The 14,365-nt window shown below is 38.3% G+C and overlaps 1 protein-coding gene across 11 annotated transcripts in view; it reads right to left on the minus strand.

Annotated features, from left to right (window-relative positions):
- The window catches only part of evi5a (ecotropic viral integration site 5a), a 280,753-nt gene that overhangs the window by 152,282 nt on the left and 114,106 nt on the right, over positions 1–14,365 (minus strand). For 7 of the 11 annotated variants that reach the window (XM_043698800.1, XM_043698795.1, XM_043698798.1 and 4 more), the window contains 7 exons: positions 13,561–13,704; positions 13,296–13,385; positions 13,086–13,183; positions 12,675–12,735; positions 9,755–9,808; positions 4,093–4,125; positions 3,302–3,442 (listed from right to left, as the gene is read on the minus strand). In XM_043698800.1, the coding sequence (XP_043554735.1) occupies positions 3,302–3,442; positions 4,093–4,125; positions 9,755–9,808; positions 12,675–12,735; positions 13,086–13,183; positions 13,296–13,385; positions 13,561–13,704 (621 nt within the window). The remainder of the gene's footprint in view (positions 1–3,301; positions 3,443–4,092; positions 4,126–9,754; positions 9,809–12,674; positions 12,736–13,085; positions 13,184–13,295; positions 13,386–13,560; positions 13,705–14,365) is intronic. The other 4 variants (XM_043698797.1, XM_043698802.1, XM_043698799.1 and 1 more) reach the window with 2 other exon arrangements.

The following is a 14,365-nucleotide window of genomic DNA, read 5'->3' on the forward strand; positions in this document are numbered from 1 at the left end:
GCAGAAATTGATAAATCCTTGATGTCACAAGGAATTAAGGGCTACGGGGAGAATGCAAGTAAGTGGAGTTGAAATGCCCATCAGTCATGATTGAATGGCGGAGTGGACTCGATGGGCCGAATGGCCTTACTTCCGCTCCTATGTCTTATGGTCTTATGATGGATTGGCGAGCTTTGGAGGTGTATTGTCGATAGGCTTTCATTGTACTCTTACAGGCAACAATTTTTAATGATAGAGTTGGGCTGTTGTGCAAACAGTCATCTAGTCTTATGTGACTTCGAATCTCACTTCAAACACACTTCAGATGAAAATATTGCCAACTGTTATCAGAGCATTGGCGTTTCTTTCATTTGTCACATACAGTGGTCATCACTTCTATTTCAACCACATGCCCCAACCATTAAATTAATTCCCTTACTGTAGATTCCATTTCCCTTTCCATCTATTTTTTGTGAATAAGACTCAACCCTGATGATCTTATCATGGTCAGCTTCTCATTCTTCACCCTTTATAAATTTAACACTTCAAAATTCTGACTCCATGTCTAAGTTACAATCATTCTTATCAAGGTCTCAAATTTAAAATTCTTATCCCAATACTGAAAACATAATTTTGCTAAAACTTTTCATCTTGCACTCAAGACAAATGCAGGAATACCAAATTTCAAATCACAACAATTTTCACTGCAGGGGAAAGATTGCTTAATGTTGGCAAGTGAATAATCACTGGCCAATATGTGCCGGAGAAAGTAATGGAGGACTATCAGCTCCCTGAGCTTCCTGGTAGTTCAAAAGGCTTGAACACATTTCCTTTTTGTGCATATCACTTCTAAAAAGTGCAAGTGAGCAATGTTACAAGCATTATTGATGGCTTTGTGTGTGGGAAATCATGTGTCACAAACTTGATTGAAGAAGCATCCAAGAGGATGGATGAGGGCAGAGCAGTAACTCGATCTACATGGACTTCAGTAAGGCCTTTGCCAAGATTCCTCATGGGAGACTGGTTAGCAAGGTTAGAGCTTATGGAATACAGGGAGAACTAGCCATTTGGATACAGAACTGGCTTGAAGGTAGAAGACAGAGGGTGGTGGTAGAGTGTGCTTAATCTAGAAACCTAAGCCATCTTGTAAAAAAAAAGTGTTAGATGAAGGGGTAAATGTAGGGGAATGGGTCTGGGTGGGTTGCGATTCGGCGGGTCAGTGTGGACTTGTTGGGCCGAAGGGCCTGTTTCCACACTGTAAGTAAGTAATCTAATCTAATCTAGGGTTGCTTTTCTGACTGGAGGCCTGTGACCAGTGGTGTGCCACAAGGACTGGTGCTGGATCCACTACTTTTCATCATTTATATAAATGATTTGGATGTGAACACAGGAGGTATAGTTAGTAATTGCAGATGACACCAAAATTGGAGGTGTAGTGGTCAGCAAAGAAGGTTACCTCAGAGTACAGCATGATCTTGATCAGATGGGCCAATGGGCTGAGGAGTGGCAGATGAAGTTTAATTTAGATAAATGTGAGGAGCTGCATTTTGGAAAGGCAAATCAAGCAGAACTTATACACTTAATGGTAAGGTCCTAGGGAGTGTTGCTGAACAAAGTGACCTTGGAGTGCAGTTTCATAGTTCCTAGAATATGGAATCCCAGGTAGATAAGATAATGAAAGTGACGTTTGGTATACTCTCCTTTATTGGACAAAGCTTTGAGTATAGGAGTTGGGAGGTCATGTTGCAGCTGTGCAAGTCATTGGTTCGGCCACTTTTAATGTGTGCAATTCTGGTCTCCTTCCTTTTGGAAGGATGTTGTGAAACTTGAAAGGGCTCAGAAAAGATTTACAAAATGGTTGCCAGGGTTGGAGGATCTGAGCTACAGGGAGAGACTGAATAGGCTAGGGCTGCTTTCCCTGGAGCAACTGAGGCTCAGGGGTGACCTTCCAGATGTTTAGAAAATCATGAGGGGCATGGATAGGAAAAATTGACAAGGTCTTTGCCATGGGATGGGGAAAGTCCAGAACTAGAGGGCATAGGTTTAGCGTGAGGGGGGAAAATTTTAAAGGGACCTAATGGGCAACTTTTTCATGCAGAAGGTGGTGCATGTATGGAATGAACTGTCAGAGGAAGTGATGGAGGCTGGTACAATTACAACATTTAAAAGGCACCTGGATGGTTATATGAATAGGAAGGGTTTAGAGAGATATGGGCCAAGTGCTGACAAACGGGGCAAAGTTAGGTCAGATATCTGGTCGGCAAGAACAAAGTGGACGGAAGAGTCTGTTTCTGTGCTGTATGACTATGAATAGTGACCTTAAACTGGAGGCTTGGATAGCTATTAGCAAACTCAGGGTTTCAATAAGTTCTGCCTAATTGTGAAATCATATCTAACAGCTAACAATTCTGTTTGAGTTTATTCAAATGTGAGCTGCTTATGTATTTTGAGCAAATGAAGGAACATGCTCATTTAGTTGTAAGATGGGACGTACATTCATATGCAGAGACTCAATCAATATTTGGCATTCTTGCATTTGCTCTGATGCGTGCAAGTCTGAAAGTTTTGTCTTTTTTTTAAAGCAATATTCAAATTTCCTACTTCCAAGTAATGAATCACCTCATGCCTACCACTTCAATACTGCCAACACTTGTTCATGAAATTTATGCAAGAAATTATCAGGATTAACCAAGACAAGGAAGCAACAGAAGTCATGTACCAGTTGTGTTTTACTCCCAAGTTTACTCGACTTAACATTGGTATTGACTTATTTAATTCCTTCACTAAAACCCTTGTTTTCAAATACATAATGTACACTCTTATACTCTAATAAAATTGAATAAATTTGAAGCCAAGGTAAAATTTATACATTACAAACAAATCCTGGCCAGCAATGCAATTCCTATATTCAAACAGCTTATTCAATTATGACTGCTACAAGCTTCAGGTTCCAATATTCTGTCTATTGTCTTCAGGTGTCTACTTAGGAATTTACTGATAATAGTTATAGTTGCCAAAAAAAATTGAGAACTCAAAAACGTTTAAGTACAACTTTTAAACATGTATTATTATGTTCCAGTTCTACAGCAGACTGCTGGAATATAAGTCATGCTTTTTGCTAAAGTACAAAAAAGTTAGAAAAGTTGGAAGAACGAGACAATGACAAGTATAGAATTGGTGACAAACATCTAAGAAAAGCAAAATGTGTAATGTAAAGCATTATGTTCCATTTTTAAATTAAAGAGTTGAAAATCAGTCAAAATGGCATGAACAAACAAAATGAATGAAGTGTTGAAATACATTATGCTGCTAGCCTCCTTACCCGTTGCTCTTGGAGGTCCCTGATGGCATCCTGAGCTTTCTCCAGCTTAGCACTAGCCTCATCACTCTGCTGTTTAAAGGTGGCCAGCTCCCGTTTAATGAGGTAGTTTTCCTCTGCCTCTTGTGCCCTTGTCACTTGTCCCTTAGGACATAATTGTGCAGGGAATAAAGATCGGTGCGGGGCAGTAGTGAAAAATTTTCCAATTTACATTGGTAGATTAGTAATGCATCCCAAAGGACAAACATTAGATTTTATTATTTGAAGAATTTTGCCCAGAAGTTTATTGTTTAGCAATGTAAAGCACTTACCAAATTGTCTACATGCAATTCTGCTAAATATACATGTAGTAAGAATTAATGGCCTTGATTGAATTAGAAAACTTAGAGTTAGTGAGGAGTTGCACATGCATTAAAATTACAAACACTCCTTCATCAATAAATATTTAACTTTTAAAATGTGCATCTGGAATGGTCATCTGTAAAAAAAAAGTTGACTTACTGAATACGATTATTAATTGTGTTATTATTTCGATATACGATAATCTTAATTTTGACGGGGCATTTATTCCATTAAAGTGACACTTCTTTATTATTCACTATTAATGGCCTCAAGTATTACTGAAATTCAATTATGACCATTTTTTAGAAAAGTAACCGTTTTCCAGAAACACACAAGTCATCACTTGAAATTTTGTGCAATACAGGAAGAAATTGTAAACAGAAGTAAAGTCTTTTTCGAGGGATGCAGTATTTATCCATATTACAAGACATGGATAGGATGAGGAACTGTACCTGGATCAATCTATCTGCCAAAGAAGCACTTTCCTACAAGGGAAAAAATCCAGACAGATAAAAGAGAAAGTATAAGAAAACAATGAATATAAAAGAAGCAGTGATAAAATAAACTGTAAAATAGAAGAGAAACGGTCTCAAACTTCTGGAAGGCTTTTAGCCCTGTTTAAATTGGTTTTCCTTGAAATGATCAAATAATATTTGATTTGACACTGAAACTACACAATTTTATTTCTTTTGATAGTTAAACTAACATATTAAAAACACTGAAAGAAGATGGTGTGTGAACAAAAGCTCACATGGTATGTTCAATAGAAACTGAGGAAAGTAGTTGCTTGATCAGCTGTGTCCATCACATGTTATGCACCATTAAATTAATACTTGATGAGAAGCAATGCTATTGTTAGAAAGCATGATGCCAACTTAGACTTCAAAAAGTTAGCAGAAACAGGTGCCAGAAGTTACATTATCTTCCAAACAGAACTTACACTTTGAACTACTGCACATTAGTACTCACAATTTTAGTGCTCCATTTTCCAATGCAGCTTATAAAACTAACCAAAGCAAAGAAGCATTCAGCAGGTCATACCCATCATGCAACTTAGAAAGTGTAAACTTTCTCATTTCATAACAACCTCCTCTGAAATTCTACTGTAAAGTGCAAACTAGTCAGAATTTCTACAACATTAAGTTTTGATACTTAACTTTCTGCACTGTAAATATACTGTTTATTTATTAGCAATTGTCTTCAGCAAATTATCTTAATACTATAAACCAATTATCATAGCTTAGCAGCACAGCTCACAGAATTGATCTTCAAAGCAACGTACAAACTAACACTTTTAGTGAAATTATTTGGATAAGTTGAGAGAATTAAATAAAACATTAGCACAAAATTTATGAATGCATTAGCTGGTGAAGCCAGACAAATCAGGTTTGCAGAATATGACTTGTATCGCTTTTCATGGAACTTAGTTTTATATATTCTATCTGAACCCAAGAAAAGAAAACAATAATAAAGACAATAAGTAAGTTAATTCGAGGCAGTAATCTTTTACCCATGAAGTATAATTGATGAACCCTTAACTAGCTTAACAGCTGAAGTAAAACAAATGTTACTGGCAGATATTGAAAGCAAACTCAATTACTTCATGCTGGTGAGTTCCTACTTATCTACTTAATAGTCTCATTTGTTTCAGCAGTATTTCCTTCTCAGAATCAGTGGCCACTGAGATACCAAAAAGAAAATCCAAGCTCAATTGGAAATTTTAGTTAATATAAGAACTTCTAATCATTTACTATTTAAATTTGTTGAAACACTGAAAAGTGAGGCAACTACAAGTGTGTTAAACCCATAAGCACAAATGACTGAGAATATCGTTGTCTGTTAAAATATTTATTTTGACAAACAATTCTGATACAACAGCCCAGTAAATGAAGTGATTGTAAAATACTGCAGATGCTGGTAGTCTTAAATAATTTTGTAATTGTTAACTATTACTTATTAATTTTCATTCCTTTTTATTTCAGTCAGTAAATCAATAAACTTAAATATGCATATAATGAAACCTCTTAAGTAATCTTGCTTAAGGAATACATAAATAATCTATTGTTAAAGAAATAAAATATTTAAAGTTTTAGTGAGTAAGTGCACAGAATAAATCCGCTTGATTAGGACTGAAAGCTGAGCTAAATAATAACTAATCATAGATACACCAAATAGGAAATTAGGCAATCGCTTATGTCATGTTGGAACTAACCTTAATTTTAAACTTCATAATTTAAAATAGCTGTTATTTCTATTTGCAGCAAATAATTTTTAAATTCATTTGTGGGATGTGGGTGTCACTGGATGGCCAGCATTTATTGCCTGTCCCGAGTCGCCCTTTAAAAGGTGGTGGTGATCTGCCTTCTTAAACCGCTGCAGTGCACCTGCTCTGGGTTGACCAGTAATACCATTCAGGAGGGAGTTCCAGGATTTTGACCCAGCAAGTGAAGGAACGGTTATATATTTCCAAGTCACGATCAAGAGTGGCTTGGTGGAGAATTTGAAGGTGGTGGCATTCCCATGTATCTGCTGCCCTTATCCTTCTCAATAGAAGTGGTCATAGGTGTGGAAGGTGCTGTTGCCAATTCTTTGGTGAATTTTTACAATGCATCTTGTAGATTATACACACTTCTGCAACTCAGTGGTGGTAGTGGAGGGAGTGGATGTTATGTCAATCAAGCAGGCTGCTTTAATCTTGGATGGTGTCAAACTTCTTGAGTGTTGTTCGAGCTGCTCCCATCCAGGCAAGTTGGGAGTATTCCATCACACTCCTGAGTTGTGCCTAGTAGATGATGGGCAAGCTTTGGGGAGTTGTGGTGAGTTACTTGCCACAGTATTCTGAGCCTCTGACCTGCTCTCAGAACAACTATGTTTATGTGGAGAGTCTAGTTGAATTTCTGGTCAATGGTCACCCCAAAAATGTTGATAGATGGGGACTCAGTGATGAGAACACCACTGAATGTCAATGGGTGATGGTTTGATTGTCTCAATGAGATGGCGATAGCCAGGCATTTGTGTGGCACAAATGATACTTGCCATGTCTGCCCAAACCTGGATACTGTCCAGACCTTGCTGTGTTTGAACATGGACTGCTTCAGAGTCTGAGCACAAATGGTGCTGAACTTTGTGCAATCATCAGCATACATCTCCACTCTGACCTTATGAATGAGGAAGGTCATTGATGAAGCAGCTGAAGATGGTTGGGCTGAGGACACTATCCTGAGGAACACCTGCAGGGATGTCTTGGAGCTCAGATGACTGACCTCCAACAGCCAGAAAATTCCTCGGTGCAAGGTATGACTCCAACTAGTGGAGAATTGGATACATATTTATTCCAGTTTTGCTAGGACTCCTTGATGCCACACACAGTCAAATGGTGCCTTGATTTCAAGGGCTGTCACTCATCTCTGGAATTCCGCTATGTTGCCCATGTTTGAATAAAGGCTGTAACAAGGTCAGGTACTGAATGGCCCTGGCAGAACCCAAACTGGGCATCACTGAGCAGGTTATTGCTGAGCAGATGCTGCAAGATAGCACTGTTGATCACACTTTCCATCACTTGACTGATGATCAAGAGCAGATTGATGGATGGTAATTGGCTGGGTTGGATTTGTCCTGCTCTTTATGTACAGTACATACCTGGGAAATTGTCCACACTGGTCAGGTAGGTGCCTGCGTTGTAACTTTATGTAGCACAAGTCTTCAGTACTATTGCTGGAATGTTGTCCTAGTCTTTGCAGTATCCATTTCTTGATATCACCTGGAGTGAATCGAATTAGCTGAAGACGGTATCCATCATAATGGGGACCACTGGAGGAGTCCGAGATGAATCATCCAGTCGGCACTCCTTGCTGAAGATTGCAACAAATCTCAGCCTTATCTTATGCACTAATATGCTAGACTCTTCCAGCATTCAGGATGGAGATATTTGTGGAGCCTTCTCCTCCAGTAAGTTATTTAATTGTCCACCGACAGTCACAACTGGCTGTGGCAAGACTGCAGAGTCATGGAGTCATACACTGATCGAGTGCTCAGATCTGATCCATTGGCTGTGGGATTGCTATGATGTTTGGCATGCATGTAGTTCTGTTTGGTAGCTTCACCAGGTTGATACCTCACTTTTGGGTATGCGTGGTGCTACTTCTGACATGCCCTCCTACATTATCCATTGAACCAGGGTTGAACACCTGTCTTGATGGTAATGGTCAAGTTGGGGGGGGGGTATGTTTTTTCCCCTCTTGTTGGTTCCCTCACCACCTGCTGCAGAGCCAATCTAGCAACTATGTCCTTTAGGACCTGACCAGCTCAATCAGTAGTACTGCTGCCAACCCAATCTTGGTGGTGGATGCTGAAATCCCCCACCCAGAGTACATTTTGTTATTCAACATGGAGAAAGACCGATTCAACAGCCAAGGGAGGATAGTACGAAGTAAACAGCATGAAGTTTCTTTGCCCATATTTAACCTGAAGCCACCAAACTTCATGGGGTCCAAAGTCAATGTTGAGGATTCCAGTGCAACTCCCTCCCAACTATATACCACTGTTCCACCACCTCTGCTGGGTTTATCCTGCCAGTGGCACAGGATATATCCAGGGATGGTGATAGTGATGTCCAGGAGATTGCTTGCAAGGAATAATTCCATAAGTATAACTACATCAGGCTGTTACTTAACTAATCTGAGAGACAGCTCTCCTAATTTTGGCACTAGCTCCCAGACGTTATTGAGGAGGACTTTGCAGGGTCAACAGGGCTGTTCTGCTGTTGTCTTTTCCGGTGCCTAGATTGATGCCAGGAGATGTGTCTGTTTTCATTTCTTTGAGACTTTGTAAGGATGGTACAATTGAATGGCTTGCTAAGATATTTCAGAGGGCAACTGAGAGTCAACCACATTGCTGTGGGTCTGAAGTCACACTTAAGCCAGACCAGGTGAGGATGGAAGATTTCCTTCCCTGAAGGACATTAGAGAATTTTTCATTGCATGAATGTTCATTCTGTGCTGTTTCGCTATTGCTACTTCATACAAATTAATCGATGATTCTTTTGCTTAGAAAAATATGATTGAATAACTAACAATAATTATTTAAGTCAAAAGTCACAAAAAGCGCAACATAAACTGATATGTTTCTATTTGCATTTTTAACAAAAGCTGAGGTTCCAATACTGGCAGCCACTTGCAACGGAAAATGTTGTGCGAACAGTCAGAACTAAGCACTTGGAAAATGCTGTCTTCTTACATTGTAATGAAGAACAGTATGGAGGATTTAAAGATAGCACTGGAATAGCAATCTCGGAAAGCAATATTAGAATACCTAAAGTGTTAGGAAGTGAATCAGTGTCCACAATTGTTTGTGCATTATAAGATAGCATTGGAGTTCAGCCCTGAAGGCAGCATCAGTTATGTGCAGAGTGCTAAGAAGAGTATCTATGTCCATGATTCACTGTCAGTGTTCAGCGGAGCAATGGAAGCAGCAACAGGTTGTACACAAGTTGGTACATTACTCCAGTTTTTCTAACATTATCTTTTAAAAGAGACTGTTGAATAGCAGCATTAAGTCAATCATCTGGCAATTACCTTAGACACAGGAAGAAAAAATGGAAAACTTGAATTTGACCCTTAATTTTTGACTACTACACTGTGATCTTTTAGTTTCTTCCCCTAACAGGAAATCAGTAAGAAAAACCAAAGGGTCTGCCTCATCTCATACCTTCTGACTTAAGCCTCCATTCTCAAATATTGACCCTGTAATGACACCCCAGCAAGTGTACTGAAATGACCAGAAGATCATTCATTCTTCGTATAAGAATGCAAACATACCGACGCAAGACCAATGCTGTCTCAAACTTCCTACCGCTCCCATATACAGCAACAGGTTGTCTCCATACTAAATTTATAACACTTTTCCCTTTGTTTAGTATTAATGTTAATAATTAAAAGAGCCAAGCACAGTTAGTAAACAAGCCAGGTTATTTTCTTGGTTCCAAATCATCTTTGATCAGATCAGTGGAACATCATCTGTAGAAATTCATAGAAGTTTCAATAAATGAATAAAGTAACTGTTTTTGAATTAAAATTTTAGTTTAGATCTTTTATAACTCAATCTAATAGCTCTTACCTTTTCCAAAGTTTCAATACGTTGTTTCAGCAATCGATTTTCTGTGCGTAACCTCTAAAAAGAAGTAAATACATACATAATATTATCTCCTGTTTTAAAACATACTTCAGAATGTTAAGCAAACTGTACAATACAGGTTGTATAAATCTGTCTAGCTTTGCTTGCAGCTTTCCTTATTTTTCATTAAGCACAAAACCATGCCCATTCTAATGTGTAAGCAAAACTTACAAAAAACCAAAGGCAGATCTTCAGGAATATCTTGCATCACGAAAGAAGAAAAACATGTCTAAAAAGATGGAGTGTTGTAGGTGCTGAACATTCAAGGTTACAAACTGATCAGAAAAGATGGAGAACACAAAAATGAAGGTGGGGTGGCAGTACTAGCATATTCATTTTGTGACAGTGTCGAAGCACAATGGACAGATCACACTACTGGGGATATTCTAAATGCCTCTGGAGATAGAGAGAGAGAAGTGGGAGCAAATTTGTGGGATAACAAATGTGCAGGAACTGTAGAGTGATCTTTAATATTAATTGACTGAGACTAATGGGAAAGGAGGGTGAGGAATTTCTGAAATGCATTCAGAACTTCCTTGACCATCATCTTTTCAGGTGAACTAGAAATATAGTTGCTCTGGTCCTGGTAAATGAGGTGAGCCCAGTATCTGTGGAAAAACATTGGGCAGCATTGCTTCACAAGGTTTAAATTAGTAATTGAGAAGAGCAAGGACCAATTTGAAGTACAGTTTCCAAAATGGAAGAAAAACTATAATGGAACATTAGCTCATCTTTAAATAAGTGTCATGAAGTTGTTGGTGCATACTGTACCTTTAAGAGAGAGTGAATGCTGAGAGATTACAAAGGACCTGTGTATATGACTTGATGGCAGTCTCAGAGTGTATTGGAAAATTGAAAATATGTAACATTTGGCTGTGGAATGGATACCTGAGTTTTGGTTGCTGTTTTGACAACAATTCGAATTTAAGCAATCAATCAGTTTAAATTATGCCCCAGGATTCTGAAACCCAATTGAGTTTGAACTTATTGCTTTGCCAGCATCAGACTGACAATCCAATGTTGGGGATATAAAAATGCAGACATTTGAAAACTGCAGAGACAGCAACTGCCATTGAGAAGGGCCCTAGGAGTTAGGAAACACTCTCTAATAAAGGTACCTTTTCATATGAAACATATTTGCAGTAAAAAGAAAGACGACCACCCAGGGAGATCATCAGCCAGAAGACGACAGACACGGAAGACGACAGTGGCGATATGGTTTTGAAATTAAGTTGGTGCAATTTTAATGTGTCTTATTGGAACAGCATATTGTTATAGAGTTGGAGGCAGATAATAAGCAGTTAAGAGAAAGGGGGCTTACAGTTATGAATATTTGCTTAATGTTCACTTTTAGAATTAGAGTTAAAAATAAATTGATGTTATTTTCTTTAAATAGTAGAATTTGGGAGTTCTCGGTCACTCATTTTAACAGATTATGAGACAAGGTGAGCTTTTCTGGGTGTTTGGTTTAATTAACAGAAGGGTTCACCACCCTGTCACAACAGAAGAGATGTTTCAGGTATTTTCCAACGAGAGAGTAAGGTGGGGTACCAACACAAAAGCTCCTTGAATGATAAGGATGATACAGAATGTGATGAAAAGAAAGAAAAAGAGGATCTATTATGTCAGTTAAATTCTCAAAACGACAATTAGGACAAATGCACGAATGTGAAAGGGGAAGTGAAGAAAATATTAGTAACACTTAACATTTTACAAAAAACCTCTACCAACATGTAAATAGTAAGTAGGTAGTAAGAAGTGCAGTGGGACCATTTCAGGACAAAGCAGATGATAGAAGCTTAAGGAAGTACAAGGCAAATCTCAAAATTATATCGATGTTTACAAATGAGACAGATTGCTGTAAGAAATATTGGTAGAAGCAGAGACAGTACAGATTATGCATGGGATGAACACAGAGGCATGATGTACCAGAAAGGATACCCATGCTTAAAGTGAATAGATCAGCAGGTTCGGCTGTCTTGCATCGATGAATGCTGCCTGGACTGGAGTGCATGTGTTATGAAGAAAGGTTGAGGGAGCTAAAGCTTTTCTCATTGGAGTAAAGATGGTTAAAAGGTAACTTGATAGAGCTGTACAAGATGATGAGAGACACAGATAGAGTGAATAGTCAGACACTTTTTCCCAAGGCAAAAATAGCTATCACAAGGATGCATAATTTTAAGATGATTGGAGGAAGGTTTAAGGGAGATGTCAGAGGTTGGTTCTTTACATGGAGAATGATGAGTGTGTGGAAATGCACTGTCAGTGGTGATAACAGAGTTAGATACACTAGAGACATTTAAATGACTCTTGGATAGATACATGGATGTTAGTAAAATAAAGGGTACGTAGGTCGGTTTGACCTTAGAGTAGGATAAAAGGTTGGCATATCATCAAGGGCCTGCACTGTTCTATGTTCTATAAGGTTTTAGAAACGATAATCGGGGGGGAAAAAAAAGTAACGGACTTGAAGAAGTTTGTGTTAATAAGGAAAATTATGCTTGTCTAATCTAACTAACTTGGCGGATGTTTCAGAATGCAATCAGCATCCACAGAACTGTCACAGCACAGAAACAACTATTTACTGAGAGATAGCGGTGAAAAGGAAAATTGAATAGGAATGGGAAGAAACAATGAAAAAGACACAAATTACAAAATGAAGCATAATGATGGGGGAAATAGTCAATGCCATTAGTACTATTCTACCACACAGTGACTTATTTCCTTAAAGCAAATTGTTTATCTGGACAGATAGAAAAGTCTCAGAGAGAAACTTTAAGTGGGTTGTTTCTCAACATTAAGCTTTGTGCTCCTGGTGTAATTTACCTACCTCAGCAATTGAGTGGAGTATTTCAAAATTTACCTTAATTTCTACTTGCTCTTCCATCTCCTTATTTTTTATTGTAGTGTATTCCTTTTCCAACCTGATAATAAGAAGTATATTCATCTAGCATGTGGAACATTGTTAATGCACACCAGATAAAATATAAAGACATATATCAAAATGTTTTGATACAGCACTATTCTAAGAAGCCATACTTTCAACTCAGCAAAATTCACATTGCCACATATTTTCCAGCGCTCATTAGAAAAATGTGCATTCACATCAGGGGGAAAGCTGCCTGACTCAATATGTTTCGTGCTTCTGTTCTCCTTACTCACTTAAAGGAATTTCTGAATACGTGTACACAATGATACAGAGTTGTAACAACATGATTATTCTGAAAATAACAGCATCAATGTTATGTATATGTAAGCTATATTTAATACCTACTTTTTCATCTTCTTTGCATTGTACTTAGTTTGATAAGCTGCTTGAATTAACTTGTCAGGTGCACTGTCAAACTGATGTGGAATGACCTTTTGAAAATGCTAGTGCAAAAATTATATAGATCTAGTTAATATATATTTTTTAAAATATTATACAAGTTACAAAAAAAAATCAGTTTTTAAAAACAGAAACATTAAGTTAATTTATTCTTACCTGCAACATTCCCTCCATATCAAGCTGCATCAGTTCTGCCTGATTGGCCTGTAATATTGCTATTCCAACACGAAAAACAATCTCAAGACCCTAGGAAATATAAAAACAGCGAAATCTGAATAAAAATGAATACATATAATTTTCTTTCACTTACTCTGGACATAAGAATAAGAAATTATTGGCACGCCACTATAGCAACTGGTAACATTCAGTGATTCAATATATAGCAAAGTGAATAAGTTTGAATAATTGCACAGGTACTTACCTCTGACATGAAAATGTCAAATAATCTTGTAGCAACGGGTAGTGGAAATGTAGTCAGAAAGATAGTAAGGAACCAGGAAGATGAGTACATGGAGGTGTGGAAACTCTGGGACTGAAAGTGCACAGAGAGTTCTGGCAGTTGTTCCTGTGTGTACAAAACAAATTAACCAACAGAGTCAGGAAACATGGCTGCCTGATTCAACTTGAACTACTCACATTTCAATCTTTTTGTGGTGGTTTTATGATCACTGGCTCCAGCTTGATTTTTGTAGACCACATACTCAAGTGTCAAGTCAATATAATTTTGAACAGCTAAGGTAAGACAGTTTGTTTTAAAATTACTTACCGGTAGCGGGCAGCGGTGTTTTTTTTTCTCTCTTTACAGGAAGAGCAGGAGCAGCAGGGGGAAGTGACGAAGACCGGAGGGGCAGCCGGGAAGGAAAGCAGCGAGTATAAATACTCACCCTTCGACGCCAACGGTCACTTTGAGTGCGAGCAGCAGCTAAGGTAAGACAGTTTGTTTTAAAATTACTTACCGGTAGCGGGCAGCGGTGTGTTTTTTTTCTCTCTTTACAGAAAGAGCGGGAGCAGCAGGGGGAAGTGACGAAGATCGGAGGGGCAGCCGGGGGTAGGTTTTTTTTCCTTTTAAAAGCGTGCAGGAGAAGAACCCGAGGCACTACAGAGGTAGTGTCTCCCACCCGCCCTCCTCCTCTAACCTAAATAATATGACCCATTGTGGTAAGTAGGTAAGTGCTGCATTTTGCTTGTTGTATTCTTTAGACCCAGTTTTTTTTTTATAAAAGGTT

This window comes from Chiloscyllium plagiosum, chromosome 11, assembly GCF_004010195.1.
Source record: "Chiloscyllium plagiosum isolate BGI_BamShark_2017 chromosome 11, ASM401019v2, whole genome shotgun sequence".
Taxonomy (NCBI): domain Eukaryota; kingdom Metazoa; phylum Chordata; class Chondrichthyes; order Orectolobiformes; family Hemiscylliidae; genus Chiloscyllium; species Chiloscyllium plagiosum.